Source organism: Oncorhynchus mykiss, chromosome 30, assembly GCF_057628025.1.
Source record: "Oncorhynchus mykiss isolate SJ-2025 chromosome 30, ASM5762802v1, whole genome shotgun sequence".
NCBI lineage: Eukaryota > Metazoa > Chordata > Actinopteri > Salmoniformes > Salmonidae > Oncorhynchus > Oncorhynchus mykiss.
In genome coordinates this window covers 35,028,283-35,042,500 of record NC_143051.1, presented here as the reverse complement: position 1 = coordinate 35,042,500, position 14,218 = coordinate 35,028,283, and the positions used below count along the sequence as shown (strand labels likewise).

Sequence of the window (14,218 nt, the reverse complement as noted above, 5' to 3'; positions counted from 1 at the left end):
AGAGAGAGAGGTGGGGAGAGAGAGAGGTGGGGAGAGAGAGAGGTGGGGAGAGAGAGAGGTGGGGAGAGAGAGAGGTGGGGAGAGAGAGAGGTGGGGAGAGAGAGAGGTGGGGAGAGAGAGAGGTGGTGAGAGAGAGAGGTGGTGAGAGAGAGAGGTGGGGAGGGGGAGAGGTGGGGAGGGGGAGAGGTGGGGAGAGAGAGAGGTGGGGAGAGAGAGAGGTGGGGAGAGAGAGAGGTGGGGAGAGAGAGAGGTGGGGAGAGAGAGAGGTGGGGAGAGAGAGAGGTGGGGAGAGAGAGAGGTGGGGAGGGAGAGAGGTGGGGAGGGAGAGAGTGGGGGGAGAGAGTGGGGGGAGAGAGTGGGGGGAGAGAGTGGGGGGAGAGAGTGGGGGGAGAGAGTGGGGGAGAGAGTGGGGGAGAGAGAGATGGGAAGGAAGACGAAAAAGGGACAGATACAGATGGAGAGATGAGGAGAGATGAGGAGAGATGAGGAGAGGACAAGATACAGAGATGTGGATGTGAGGGGAGGATAAGAGAGATATTGGGAGAGAAGAGATGGGGGGATCAATGAGGAGAGATGTGGACAGTTGAGGAGGTGAAAAGATTGGGAGAGGAAGATGTATAGAGAGAAGGGGAAAGAGGGAAAACAAATGGAAAAATAACGTTTTACGGCAACAAACAAACAAACGCAAAATGGAAACGTTCATGGGTTTAATGTGGTTAGCAAAAGCCCTAACAACTGAAAAGGAAACTAGAATCGCCGCGGTGCCATATTGAATTGAGCAGCCATTTAAATACCATGGAACTATAAGAGTATCCATGGGACTGAAAATGTCTACATGTGCCCCCCCCCCCGCACTCATTAGAAGATTTGTTGACATCTGGCCAACAAATACAGAGCGCTAGGGTAGTAAGAGATTCAACTTGGCATAGTACGGGGTGGTCCCGAAGGTCTGGCAAAATGAAAATGTTAAAAATGACTGTCTCGAGCAGCAAAGCAAGGTCTGTGCATCTAAAACAACTGTCCCCTCTCTCACCCCACCCCCTCCACACACACAGAAATACTGCAACACACATGTACAGAAAAAGCTTACGACTGCGGCTAAAACAGTCTCACTGGCTGAATAAGCTGGGATACTGTGGGTCAGTCGTGCGTTTACTTCACCCTTACCAACTGATCTGGACCTTTAGCTCATATAGGTCGTACATCCAACCCAGATAAAGAGAAAAAAAACTGATCCTAAATCAGTTGATAAGAGCATAGAGTAACCAGGGAAGATTCAGTGTGCAGTGTGAGAGCTGAGCGCTGAGGTGGAGGAGGAGGAGGACGACGACATCGGCAGTAATACCTGAACGTTAGCCTTGACAGCCCGGCGGACACACGAGAAGGGAGAGCGAGGAAGACACGGAGGAGTGAGAGATAGAGGGTAGGAATGGGAAACGGTAGGATGGAGAGAGAGAAGACATAGGAGAGAAAGATTATTTTGGGATAGCGTCATGAAGACCGGGTTGTGTGCGTCTTCTTTAAAAGGAGCCCGTAGTTGGTGGCAATCTAAGTGTGTGTGTGTGTGTGTGTGTGTGTGTGTGTGTGTGTGTGTGTGTGTGTGTGTGTGTGTGTGTGTGTGTGTTTGTAGTAGGAAAGGAGAGGAGTAGAAGAAGCCACTCTACTGAGACGCACCCCTGCAGTAATCACTGCACCTCCCCCCTGACCAGAACGTAACGGTATCTCACCCACACCTAACTGGGCAAACCGTCCTAGTCCCAGAGAGACTCACACAGCAGAGCTAAAACAGCCGTGTCCGGGCCACTTCCTGTCCCTATGCCATATTACAGGAGTGGAAAGGCAGATTTTCAGATGTTTGCCTGAGTCTGCACAGGTGGGAGAAATTCATAATTCAGAGCTTTTAGCTTCTCTGCTAGCATCACACAGCACTTTGGGCGGTGGAGAGCCTTCACGTGTGAGTGTGAGGCGCGTCGGGTGTCACTGGCCAAATGGAAATCTCTTCTCATGAATCATTACTAGACTTCGGAGCGGCTACTGTGGGCTCTTTCAGGGGATTTTTAACGAGTGTTGCCGACCCATTATGATAGAATGGCATAATCCAACATCGCTGTCTTTTCAGCTGAAAAAAGAAAACTTTGATTGGAAAGATGAGCTGTTAAAAAAAAAAGCCCATCTGAATATCCCTACGAAAAACATTGAGTAGAAGACAGTCAAAAACACGAATCCTAAGGATAATTGAGCTCATTCTGCCAAAATCTGCCATTTTATCTGTTCTCAAGAAGCATAATGATATCTAGTGATGTGTTGTGGCACTACTGGGCTGCAACAACCACAACATTTCAATAGCTCTAATGCAGCAATCTTCCAACCAACACTGGAAATGGTAAAAAAAACCTGTGTGTGTGTGTGGGGGGGGGGTCACAGTTTAAATTCATGGTTGAATAACACATACAATTGAAGCAACTATTGAAAACATGTTTTTTAGCTGACAAATGGACAGGATCTACATACCAACAATGGCATGGTGAAAGCAGCCAATGACAGCTGATTGCTTGAAAATGCCCCGTATTGGATTGCTAAGGTGTAGGTGGGGCTGAGAGGGGTTGTACAGGGTAGAGACTGAACAGTTGGCAGAAGGATACAGTTAGGTGAAGTGGGGTAAGGTGACCTGGGTCGTATTCACAAGGGCACATAACAGAAAAGGTTTTCAAAATGTCCTGCAACGGATTAAAAATAAATATATTTAAAAAAATTAAAAATATTGGACAAATCCACACAGTCCCTCCCTGTGTGCTTCTGTTTTCCTCCGTTTGGTGCCTAATGAACAGGACCCTGGTATTGTCATGATAGTGTGGGTGTGGTACCTCTATCTGCCGGTAGTCACAGATGGCGCGGATGGGCGTGGTGCTTCCCAGGGTGCTCTCGGCGCTGCGGGGGAGGAGCTGCACCACCGTCTTGGCCCGGCCCACCAGGCTGGCCACAGAGCTGCGGTACTCAATCAGCTGCTCCTTCTCCTCCTGTAGGGTACAGCCATTGGTCAGTGAGGGTGTCGAGCAATCAATTAACCAATCAAATCAGTCAGTCAGTCAAATGGTAAGCTTTTGTGATACTGTATGTGATCTATAGGCATAGTCTTATATGATAACATATCCCTTTCAAACTTCAGTCCATTTCCATACATCAATTCCACTGAACTCCACAGTACACCAATTTATCACGTGCAGCAGGGATCTCTCTTCTCAGCTCAACAGGATAGCTATAGCGCCCAGTAGCTTAGCTTACAATCGCCAAATTGGTGACACTGGGACAGTGTTCGCAAGCTAACTCAGCACTAGCATTAGCTTCTAAGCTAGCCATTAAACATTAAAAAGGCATTAGCTTAACACCTCATGGTGGCATGTAGAAATACATTCATGTAGACTAACTTCCTGACAGAAAGCTTCATTACAGAGGCTCGAGGCACTGGGAGAGCTGAGGGCTAGAGTGAGTGAGGGAAGCACTAACATGCTAATAGCATTACACTTCAGAGATGAATTTCACACCGGCCAAATTAACATTGAACTAGCATTAGCAACGGGTTAGTGCTAGTAGAGGTGGACCATGAGTCAAGAGTCCAACGCGGGAAACAAAATGGCAGAGGAGAGAAACAGTCACTTCGGATGCATTTTTGGTATATAGCCATTACTTATCCATTGTATTATTTGGAAGAATTAATTGTGAGTACAATGGGTCGAGGTACTGAAACTTCATTAGGTAGCGATTCACAAAGGCATTGCATCGGTCTACTGTAGGGCTTTGGTGGTTGTTTTTATGGAATACAGCGAACGAGGCATCTGTCAAAGTCTGTTTTAATCTTCCCCCAGTGAGAACACGCACACACTAGAACACACACGGCACTGGAAATTTAATCAACCGCCCAGCGCTTAACACCCCATTTCACACCAAACACACACATGCTGGCTCAAACTCAGTGCAGTGATGTGCTCATCATTTGGTATCTTGAAATGAGGCTAGCACCCAGACGCACAAACAAACAAAAACACTCAGGATAACAGCAAAACACAGCAAAAACATCTACATGTTCAGTACCAGTCAAACGTTTGGACACACCTACTCATTCCAGGGTATCAATTTTTTAAACTATTTTCTACAATCTAGAATAATTGTGAAAACATCAAACTATGAAATAACACATATGGAATCATGTAGTAACCAAAAGAAGCTAAACTAATTTTAGATATTTGAAATTCTTCAAAGTAGCCACCCTTTGCCTTGATGACAGCTTTGCACACACTTGGCATTCTCTCAACCAGCTTCATGAGGTAGTCACCTGGAATGCATTTCAATTAACAGGTGTGCCTTGGAAAGAAATGCCACAAATTAACTTTTAACTTCTTAATGCGTTTGAGCCAACCCGTTGTGTTGGGACAAGGTAGGGGTGGTACACAGAAGATAGCACCTATTTAGTAAAATACCATATTATGGCAAGGACAGCTCAAATAAGCAAATTGAAACAACAGTCCATACGGAAAATTAAGAATTTTGAATGTTTCTTCAAGTGAAGTCACAAAAACCATCAAGCGCTACGATGAACATGGCTCTCATGAGGACCGCCACAGGAAAGGAAGACCCAGAGATACCTCTGCTATAAGTTCATTAGAGTTAACTGCACCTCAGATTTCAGCCCAAATAAATGTTTCAGAGTCCAAGTAGCAGACACATCTCATCATCAAGTGTTCAGAGGAGACTGTGTGAATCAAGCCTTCATTGTCGAATATTGCTGCAAAGAAACCACTACTAAAAGGACACCAATGAGAAGAAGAGACTTGCTTGGGCCAAGAAACACGAGCAATGGACATTAGACGGGTGGAAATCTGTCCTTTGGTCTGATGAGTCCAAATTTGAGATTTTTGTTCCAACCTCTGTGTCTTTGTGAGATGCAGAGTAGGTGAATGGATTATCTCAGCATGTGCAGTTTCGACAGTGAAGCATGGAGGAGGAGGCGTGATAGTGCTTTGCTGGTAACACTGTGATTTATTTAGATTTCAAGGCACACTTAACCAGCATGGCTACTACAGCATTGTGCAGCGATACGCCACTGCATCTGGTTTTCGATTAGTGGGACTATCATTTGTTTTTCAACAGGACAATAACCCAACACACCTCCAGGCTGCGTAAGGGCTATTTGACCAAGAAGGAGAGTGATGGGAGTGCTGCATCAGATGACCTGGCCTCCACAATCACCCAACCTCAACCCAATTGAGATGGTTTGGGATAAGTTGGACCGCATAGTGAAGGAAAAGCAGCCAACAAGTGCTCAGCATATGTGGGAACTCCTTCAAGACAGTTGGAAAAGCATTCCAGGTGAAGCTGGTTGAGAGAATGCCAAGAGTGTGCAAAGCTGTCATCAAGGCAAAGGGTGGCTATTTCGAAGAATCTCAAATATATTTTGATTTGTTTAACACTTTTTTGGTTACTACATGAATCAACGTGTTATTTCATAGTTTTGATGTCTAAACTATAGAAAATAGTAAAAATGTAGAAAAACCCTGGAATGAGTAGGTGTCCTTAAACTTTTGACTGGCACTGTATATAACCTGATCATCCATTCCCTCCTCGATATAAACCACACATTTTGTATCAATGTAACCACGTTTCCCTCTGATCTCTATGCCCAGAGAGGATATGTCCGTGGAGCCGTGCCCGCACCCAGTGTGCCATCTGCTGTGTGTCAGGTGGGCATGGCGGTGGCAGAGTGGCCGTGCGTCACAGGGGCCGTGAATCAGCAGAGGTATACTAGAGTAGATTAGCGCTCGCTAGACTGCGACGGCCCAAAGCAGCTGTGAGACTAGATGAGGTAGCTAAAGACTTACAGTATCAACAGCTAGCTAACGGGTACAGTATTAGCATGACATTAGCCTCATGCGACTGCTGTAGCTAACACCTGAGCCATTAACTAGCAGTGGATACGGTTACTAAATGTGTCAGGAGTGTCAAGGTGACGTACATTTAACTGCAAAAATAACACTTGAGTAAATGAGGGATACAAAGTATAGTGAAAGCCGGTGCTTCCACACAGGTGTGGTTCCTGAGTTAATTAAGCCATTAAAACATCCCATCATGCTTAGGGTCATGTAGAAAAATGCCCAGTTGCCCATTATTTAGGCTACCATGGCTAAAAGAGATCTCAGTGACTTTGAAAGAGGGGTCTCAAAGAAACATAGGGGATTTAAAGGGTGTGTGTGTGTGTGTGTGTGCGCGCATTACTATCCTTATGGGTACCAGAAATCCCCAAAAATCCCCACAAAGACGGTAAAACAAGAAAGTCTTCCTCATGGAGACATTTTGCAGGTCCCCCAACGAGGACAAAGGCTATTTTAGGCTTAGGCATTAGGTTTACAATTGGGGTTATGGAAAATAGGATTTTGAATGGAAAAATATTTTAGGTCCTCACAAGGATAGTAAAACATATGCTCTGTGTGTGTGTGTGTGTTTGTGTGTGTGTGACAGTTACCAGATTTCAATCCAATTGAATACTTATGGAAGATTCTGGGGCTTTGCCTGAGACGGCGTTTACCACCATCAACAAAACAGCAAATGATGGACTTTCTCATGGAAGAATGGCATCTCATCCCTTCCATAGAGCTCCAGACACATGTAGGATGTATGATCAAGGTGCATTGAAGCTGTTGGTGGCCCAACGCCCTATTAAGACACTGTATGTTGGTGTTTCCTTTATTTTGGCAATTACCTGTAGCTTATTATCTTAAATGTGGATAAGCTATAATCATGTGCCTAAGCTTTTCACTGGCAGATACCTAAATGATTATAGCCAACTATGTTTGGCTAAGTAGGTCACATGCAATAGTGGAGCAATTAGCAGGGATGTAGGTAATTTGCAGAGTTGGTGGAGGAATTGAGGTGTGTTTGATCCGGTTCGGTTGAACACGTTTGAGTGCGTTTGATCCAACAGTCCTAGAAGCACCATAGAGACGTGTGAGTTATAATGTACCATAGAGTCTTGCAGCAGGTCCTCCAGCTTGCCCAGCCTGCTGCTCTTGTCACAGGTGTACTGTCTCTTTATGGTGTCCTGGAGCTGACGCAGGTACGTCTCGCAGTCCCGTGCGTCACTCACAAACTGACAGGTGGCAATAAGAACGTAAAACACAGAGATCAGAATAGGAGTTTATATATAATCCACCCACAGCTGCCCGAGATATCTCATATTTAATCTAGTATTAAAGCGCTTTTGAAGATAAAATAGCTTTAAACTCCCAATTAAGGGCAAGTCAAAACATAGATGGGTAGTAAATAGACAAACTAAATGTAGGCAAATAAAGTGCATATCATTTCTTGATCTTTTAAGACGCCGTCTACATGAAAACCAACAAACAATTGACATCGTAAAGTACCAGATGGATATTACAGGTATAACGTGTAATAGTATCAGATATAATGTGTAAAAGGGACGTGGGCCAAGCTTTGCTCAAATCTTCTAACCTGGAAGTAGGCAGTATTGTCTTTGAGATGCTGCTCCACACACACACACAGCTGGCGTACCCACTGCCACTGGGTCTGCAGCGCTGCACTGTACGCCTGGGGAAATGGAAGGGCACACGGGGGGGGGGGGGTGTTAGTCTAGTCCATGTGTTGCTTCCAGAAGACGTATTTCTCAAGCTCCACAGCACAAACATTAGGTACAAAATATACTGACAATCTTATTTTCAGGGGAACATCGATTGCAGCGCTGTTTCTAATGACAGGTACTGTCGATGGAAAGCCAATACTTTGAAAGGCCAATGAACGGCCTTAATGGCTTTGTTGCTAGGCAACCTCACCTCCACTGTCTGTTTGGCCGGGTGGTTCTCCTGACAGAGCCGGTCGGCCGTTTCCTGCAGCGAGTGCATCACTTCCTGTTTCTCCTCCAGCTCTGACCTCATTTCCTGAGAGAGGATGACAGAGCATTCAGAAGAGCACCCATGGGAATATCTGTGTCAAACGGTACCAAAAAAATTGTATTCTCTTGTGTGTGTGTGTGTGTGTGTGTGTGGTGTCCACTCACGGCGTATAGATCTCTCTTGGCGTTGACGTTGGTGTTGTTGTGGCTCCAGTCGTAGGCCAGTTCCTCCTCTTCTCGCTCATTGAGCCAGATCAGCTCCTCTGTACAGCGACACACAAACGCATGCAGGCTCTCCAGGCAGCGCGTACGCCACGATGAGTTTTCCTGTGAAGACAGGATGGGATGAAGTAATGTTCTTAGGCATTAGCTCTAAACGTTTACGAGGAGTTTGAGGTTATTTCAGAGGCAAACACACTCTCTTCGGGGCTGATCAAGGGGCTATGTGGTAGAAGCGGGTGCTTCTGAAGGCCACACTCTGTCTGGCTTAACACTCGCTAGCTTCCCTGAGCCTTTAGCTAGCTCATTCCCACCCTGATGGGATTAACTGAGAATGTGGGCAGACTGGGATACAATGGGGTGCACACAAGCACACCCTACATACCAGAGACACACGCACACACAGCCCCACGGGCACACACTCACAGGAGGAAAACAGCCCTCCCACTCACCAGTAGTTTGCAGTACTGCTGCTCCAGCTTGGCCAGAGTGTCAGAATAATTGCTTCTGAAGTTACGAGAGACTTTCGTCTGAGGATAAAGAGATCACAACGGCTTAATAAAACGGTCATCGGTGTCTTCTTCCTAGGTTTGTGAGTGTCATGCTGTTAAGGACTGCATATTCACAGGTCTTCTCAGTGCATGTTCATTTGTACTTACAGTATACGTATTAGCATGTACAGTGGATCTTGAAGTGTCTGTTTTACAATGTATTAGTGTGTGTGTGTGTATGTTTTCATGTGTGTGTGTGTACCTCGTAGTTGCGGGCCTCCTTCAGGCTGTGCAGTAGCTCCTCCACGGCAGTGTGGATGTTCTGGTGGTCCTGGAGGTTCTGCTCTACGGAGGGCAGGTCCGCCCCTGACTCTGCACGCTCCATTATGTCCTAACACACATACACAATCAGTTAATCTCATGCATCGCTTTTCCCCTCTCTCTCTCTCTCCCTCCGTCTACCTACACCCCTTCTTTCTTACCTGTGTCTCCTCCACCCATCCCAGGAGCTCATAGACAAACCGGAGACTCCCCTCGTCCTCCGAGGATGACATGGCCACCAGCTGAGAGTGGGACATGGGTCTCCTGAGCAGGGCTGCCCCCATCACCCCCACTGCCCCCAGTAGGGTCTGGGCCCCTGTGGACAGGGAGAGACCACTGTCGCTCCCCCGCGGGGCCGTCCGGTCTCCCCCCGTCACCGGGGAGAAGTGACCCTTCCTGTAGACGCTGGAGCATTGGAGCCGGAGAGAGACCAGCTCCTCGTGGAGACAGGACACTCTGTGCAGGAGGGGAACAAATGTGTTAAAATCCCCCCCAAAAGACAAGTGACACACAAAATGCACAAAAACAGTCAACCTCCTCTTCAGAAGACAACCGGAAGTGAATTAGGACCTCCACTGCTGCTCCACAAAACATCTGCTTTCTCATAACACAGTACTGTTGTGGTGTCACATTTACACCACTGATACAGTATAACCAAGCCTAACAATATATACACTACCAATTTGGTCCATTAAAACATGAAATTGATCAGAAATACAGTGTAGACATTGGTAATGTTGTAAATGACTATTGTAGCTGGAAACAGCAGATTTTTTATGGAATATCTACATAGGCGTACAGAGGCCCATTATCAGCAACCATCACTCCTGTGTTCCAATGGCACATTGTGTTAGCTGATCCAAGTTTATAATTTCAAAAGGCAAATTGATCATTAGAAAACCCTTTTGCCATTATGTTAGCACAGCTGAAAACTGTTGTTCTGATTAAAGAAGCAATAAAACTGGCCTTTGGGCTAGTTGAGTATCTGGAGCATCAGCATTTGTGGGTTCGATTACAGGCTCAAAATGGCCAGAAACAAAGAACTTTCTTCTGAAACTCGTCAGTCTATTCTTGTTCTGAGAAATTATGTCTATTCCATGCGAGAAATTGCCAAGATACTGAAGATCTCGTACAACGCTGTGTACTACTCCCTTCACAGAATAGAGCAAACTGTCTCTAACCAGAATAGAAAGAGGAGTGGGAGGCCCCGGTGCACAACTGAGTATCTAGTTTGAGAAACAGATGCCTCACAAGCCCTCAAATGGCAGCTTCAATAAATAGTACCCACAAAACACCAGTCTCAACGTCAACAGTGAAGAGGCTTGCTCTGACAGAGTTCCTCTGTCCAGTGTCTGTGTTATTTTGCCCATCTTAATCATTTATTTTTATTGGCCAGTCTGAGATAATGCTTTTTCTTTGCAACTCTGCCTAGAAGGCCAGCATCACAGAGTTGCCTCTTCACTGTTGACGTTGAGACTGGTGTTTGCTTTTCTTTCAAAAACAAGGACATTTCTAAGTGACCGCAAACTTTTGAACGGAAGTGTATATATATTTTTTCAAAGTTATGCCATTTAGCAGACAATTTTATCCAAAGCGACTTACGGTCATGCGTGCACCACCTTCTCTACCAACAGAACTAAACAGCATAACCAAGCCTCATTTTCTGTCCGTACACACTCCCTCTCCCTCCACTGACCTGAAGGCGAGCTGCTCCACCTGGTAGTACTTCTGGTCCCGGAGGACATGGAGGTCCACGTTGAGCCGTCTGATCAGAACCTCACAGTCCTGCAGGTACAAGCCCAGCTCCCTCTCACAACGCACCGCCTCACCACTCTCCACCCGGGACATGTCCTGACGGAGGGGCGAGAAGGCATGGTGGGAAAAGAGAGGACGAAGAGGAGGGACGGGGAAGAAATGAGTAAGACACAGCACACCACAGTGAAAGAGGCACATCGTGCCTATAGAGTGGAAGTACAAAAATGTCAGAGAAGCAAGTCCTTGTTGAGAGAGAGAGAGAGAGACAGGGACAGCATCACTCACGGCCTGCAGTGTGTTCTTGGCCAGGGTGAGTTTCTCCTCACAGTCCAGGGCCATGTTCTGGATCTTATTGGCCATCTGCAGCAATAACTCCAGTCTGGAAGGAGACGCACAGTATCAGCACAGTGTCACAGAGTGTCAACAAGCTCGAAACACTCTGTTACGTCCGAAAGTGCATCCTATTTACTATACAGCGCACTACTTTTGACCAGGCCCTGGTTAAACGTAGTGCACTACATAGGGAACAGGGTGCCATTTCGTACGCAGCCAGTGTCTAAGGAATGTGTTTTACTGTACAACCATAACAAACTAAAAACATCTACCAGGTAATCAAGTTAGGCCTATTGAAGTTTAAGACTAAATTGCTGAAGTATCAAGACAAGGACGACATTTCCACAATTACAACCAGAGTACAGACCCGTGCAAATTAAATCAGTGTGAAATATGCCGGATGATAATGAGATGTACTGCGTTTGGTGCAGAGACCTGTGCTCGAGCACCATGAAAATGTCGGCGTAAGTGATGTCGGTAATAAAGTGTCGGGGTTCGGGTTAGTGTGCTCCACAGCGAGCCACAGGGCCTCGTCTTTCCTTAACTACTGGTATAAACGAACTCTAGCTCTCAAATAACTAAATCAGGGTTAACGATTCTGCAGATTGGGGGAACGCCCCCCCCCACCACTGTTGTTATCGGATTTGTTGCCGAGCTGAGGAGAGTCGTGCAGCACGGTAAAAACAAACAAAAAAAGACGCTCAACATATTATGCTCTTTTATTGCGCGTGCAATGACGTCAGAGGAGAAGAAAGTGTTAGTTGTTTTTGCAGTGACTTATTTTGTTGTTTTAAAACTGCAGACAGGCTTGGCTGTTTCACCATTAAGGATTCCAGCTTTAAGGTTCTGGTTAGTTATAGTGTTACGTATGTCTCTCCACAGAGAGCTGCAGGGCCTTCACTCTCTATAGCTACTGATATAAACCAACTGAAACACTAGCAGCAGTAGTAAGGGTTAAGGTCAGGGTCATGACCTCTCCACAGAGAGCTGCAGGGCCTTCTCTCTCTATAGCTACTGATATAAACCAACTGAAACACTAGCAGCAGTAGTAAGGGTTAGGGTCAGGGTCATGACCTCTCCACAGAGAGCTGCAGGGCCTTCACTCTCTATAGCTACTGATATAAACCAACTGAAACACTAGCAGCAGTAGTAAGGGTTAGGGTCAGGGTCATGACCTCTCCACAGAGAGCTGCAGGGCCTTCACTCTCTATAGCTACTGATATAAACCAACTGAAACACTAGCAGCAGTAGTAAGGGTTAGGGTCAGGGTCATGACCTCTCCACAGAGAGCTGCAGGGCCTTCACTCTCTATAGCTACTGATATAAACCAACTGAAACACTAGCAGCAGTAGTAAGGGTTAAGGTCAGGGTCATGACCTCTCCACAGAGAGCTGCAGGGCCTTCACTCTCTATAGCTACTGATATAAACCAACTGAAACACTAGCAGCAGTAGTAAGGGTTAGGGTCAGGGTCATGACCTCTCCACAGAGAGCTGCAGGGCCTTCTCTCTCTATAGCTACTGATATAAACCAACTGAAACACTAGCAGCAGTAGTAAGGGTTAAGGTCAGGGTCATGACCTCTTCACAGAGAGCTGCAGGGCCTTCTCTCTCTATAGCTACTGATATAAACCAACTGAAACACTAGCAGCAGTAGTAAGGGTTAGGGTCAGGGTCATGACCTCTCCACAGCAGGCTGCAGGGCCTTCTCTCTCTATAGCTACTGACATAAACCAACTGAAACACTAGCAGCAGTAGTAAGGGTTAAGGTCAGGGTCATGACCTCTCCACAGAGAGCTGCAGGGCCTTCACTCTCTATAGCTACTGATATAAACCAACTGAAACACTAGCAGCAGTAGTAAGGGTTAAGGTCAGGGTCATGACCTCTCCACAGAGAGCTGCAGGGCCTTCTCTCTCTATAGCTACTGATATAAACCAACTGAAACACTAGCAGCAGTAGTAAGGGTTAGGGTCAGGGTCATGACCTCTCCACAGCAGGCTGCAGGGCCTTCTCTCTCTATAGCTACTGACATAAACCAACTGAAACACTAGCAGCAGTAGTAAGGGTTAAGGTCAGGGTCATGACCTCTCCACAGCGGGCCGCAGGGCCTTCTCTCTCTCCAGCATCTCCAGAATCAGCTTGCCCCACTCCTCCTCCAGGTCGTTGGGGTGCATGCCCAGGGGCAGCTTGATGCGCCCAAACTCCATCCATACCTGGGGAACACAAACATGCACATCATATTAACTTCTATAACACATACAGTGCATTCAGAAAGTATTCAGACCCCTTCATTTGTCCCACATTATGTTACAGCCTTATTCTAAAATGGGTTCAATAGTTCCCCCCCCCCCCACAATACCCCATAATGACGAAGCAAAAACAGGTTTACAGCCTGAAGTCTTCTTGGGTATGATGCTACAACCTTGACCCACCTGTATTTGGGAAGTTTCTCCCATTCTTCTCTGCAGATCCTCTCAAGCCCTGTCAGATTGGATGGGGAGCGTCGCTGCACAGCTATTTTTAGGTCTTTCCAGAGATGTTCGAACAGGTTCAAGTCCGGGCTCTGGCTGGGCCACTCAAGGACATTTAGAGACTTGTCCCGAAGCCACTCCTGGGTTGTCTTGGCTGTGTTGTTGTCCTGTTGGAAGGTGAACCTTTGCCCCCGTCTGAGGTCCTGAGTGCTCTGGAGCAGGTTTTCATCAAGGATCTCTTTACTCTGTTCTTCTTTCCCTGAATCCTGACTAGTCTCCCAGTCCCTGCTGCTGAAAAACATCCCCACAGCATGATGCTTCCACCACCATGATTCATCGTAGGGATGGTGCCAGGTTTCTTCCAGACGTGATGCTTGGCATTCAGGCTAAATAATTACATCTTGGTTTCATCAGACCAGATAATCTTGTTTCTCATGGTCGGAGTCCTTTAGGCGCCCCTTGGCAAACTCTAACGGGCTGTCATGTGCCTTTTACTGAGGAGTGGCTTCCATCTGGCCACTCTACCATAAAGGCCTAATTGGTGGAGTGCTGCAGAGATGGTTCTCCTTCTGGAAGGTTCTCCTCACCTTCCTGACCAAGGTCCTACTCCCCAGATTGTGGCCAGCTCTAGGAAAAACCTTGATGTTTCCAAACTTCTTCGATTTAAGAATGATGGAGGCCACTGTGTTCTTGGGGACCTTCAATGCTGCAGAAATCCTTAAGTATCCTTCC

The 14,218-nt window shown here is 46.6% G+C and overlaps 1 protein-coding gene across 33 annotated transcripts in view; it reads right to left on the bottom strand.

Annotated features, from left to right (window-relative positions):
• Window positions 1–14,218, bottom strand: part of LOC110487604 (microtubule-actin cross-linking factor 1) — a 253,063-nt gene that overhangs the window by 103,556 nt on the left and 135,289 nt on the right. For all 33 annotated transcript variants that reach the window (XM_090228136.1, XM_090228127.1, XM_090228137.1 and 30 more), the window contains 11 exons: window positions 13,101–13,228; window positions 10,969–11,062; window positions 10,625–10,779; window positions 9,090–9,384; window positions 8,870–8,998; window positions 8,569–8,646; window positions 8,063–8,224; window positions 7,839–7,943; window positions 7,501–7,596; window positions 7,013–7,138; window positions 2,865–3,017 (listed from right to left, as the gene is read on the bottom strand). In XM_090228136.1, the coding sequence (XP_090084262.1) occupies window positions 2,865–3,017; window positions 7,013–7,138; window positions 7,501–7,596; window positions 7,839–7,943; window positions 8,063–8,224; window positions 8,569–8,646; window positions 8,870–8,998; window positions 9,090–9,384; window positions 10,625–10,779; window positions 10,969–11,062; window positions 13,101–13,228 (1,521 nt within the window). The remainder of the gene's footprint in view (window positions 1–2,864; window positions 3,018–7,012; window positions 7,139–7,500; window positions 7,597–7,838; window positions 7,944–8,062; window positions 8,225–8,568; window positions 8,647–8,869; window positions 8,999–9,089; window positions 9,385–10,624; window positions 10,780–10,968; window positions 11,063–13,100; window positions 13,229–14,218) is intronic.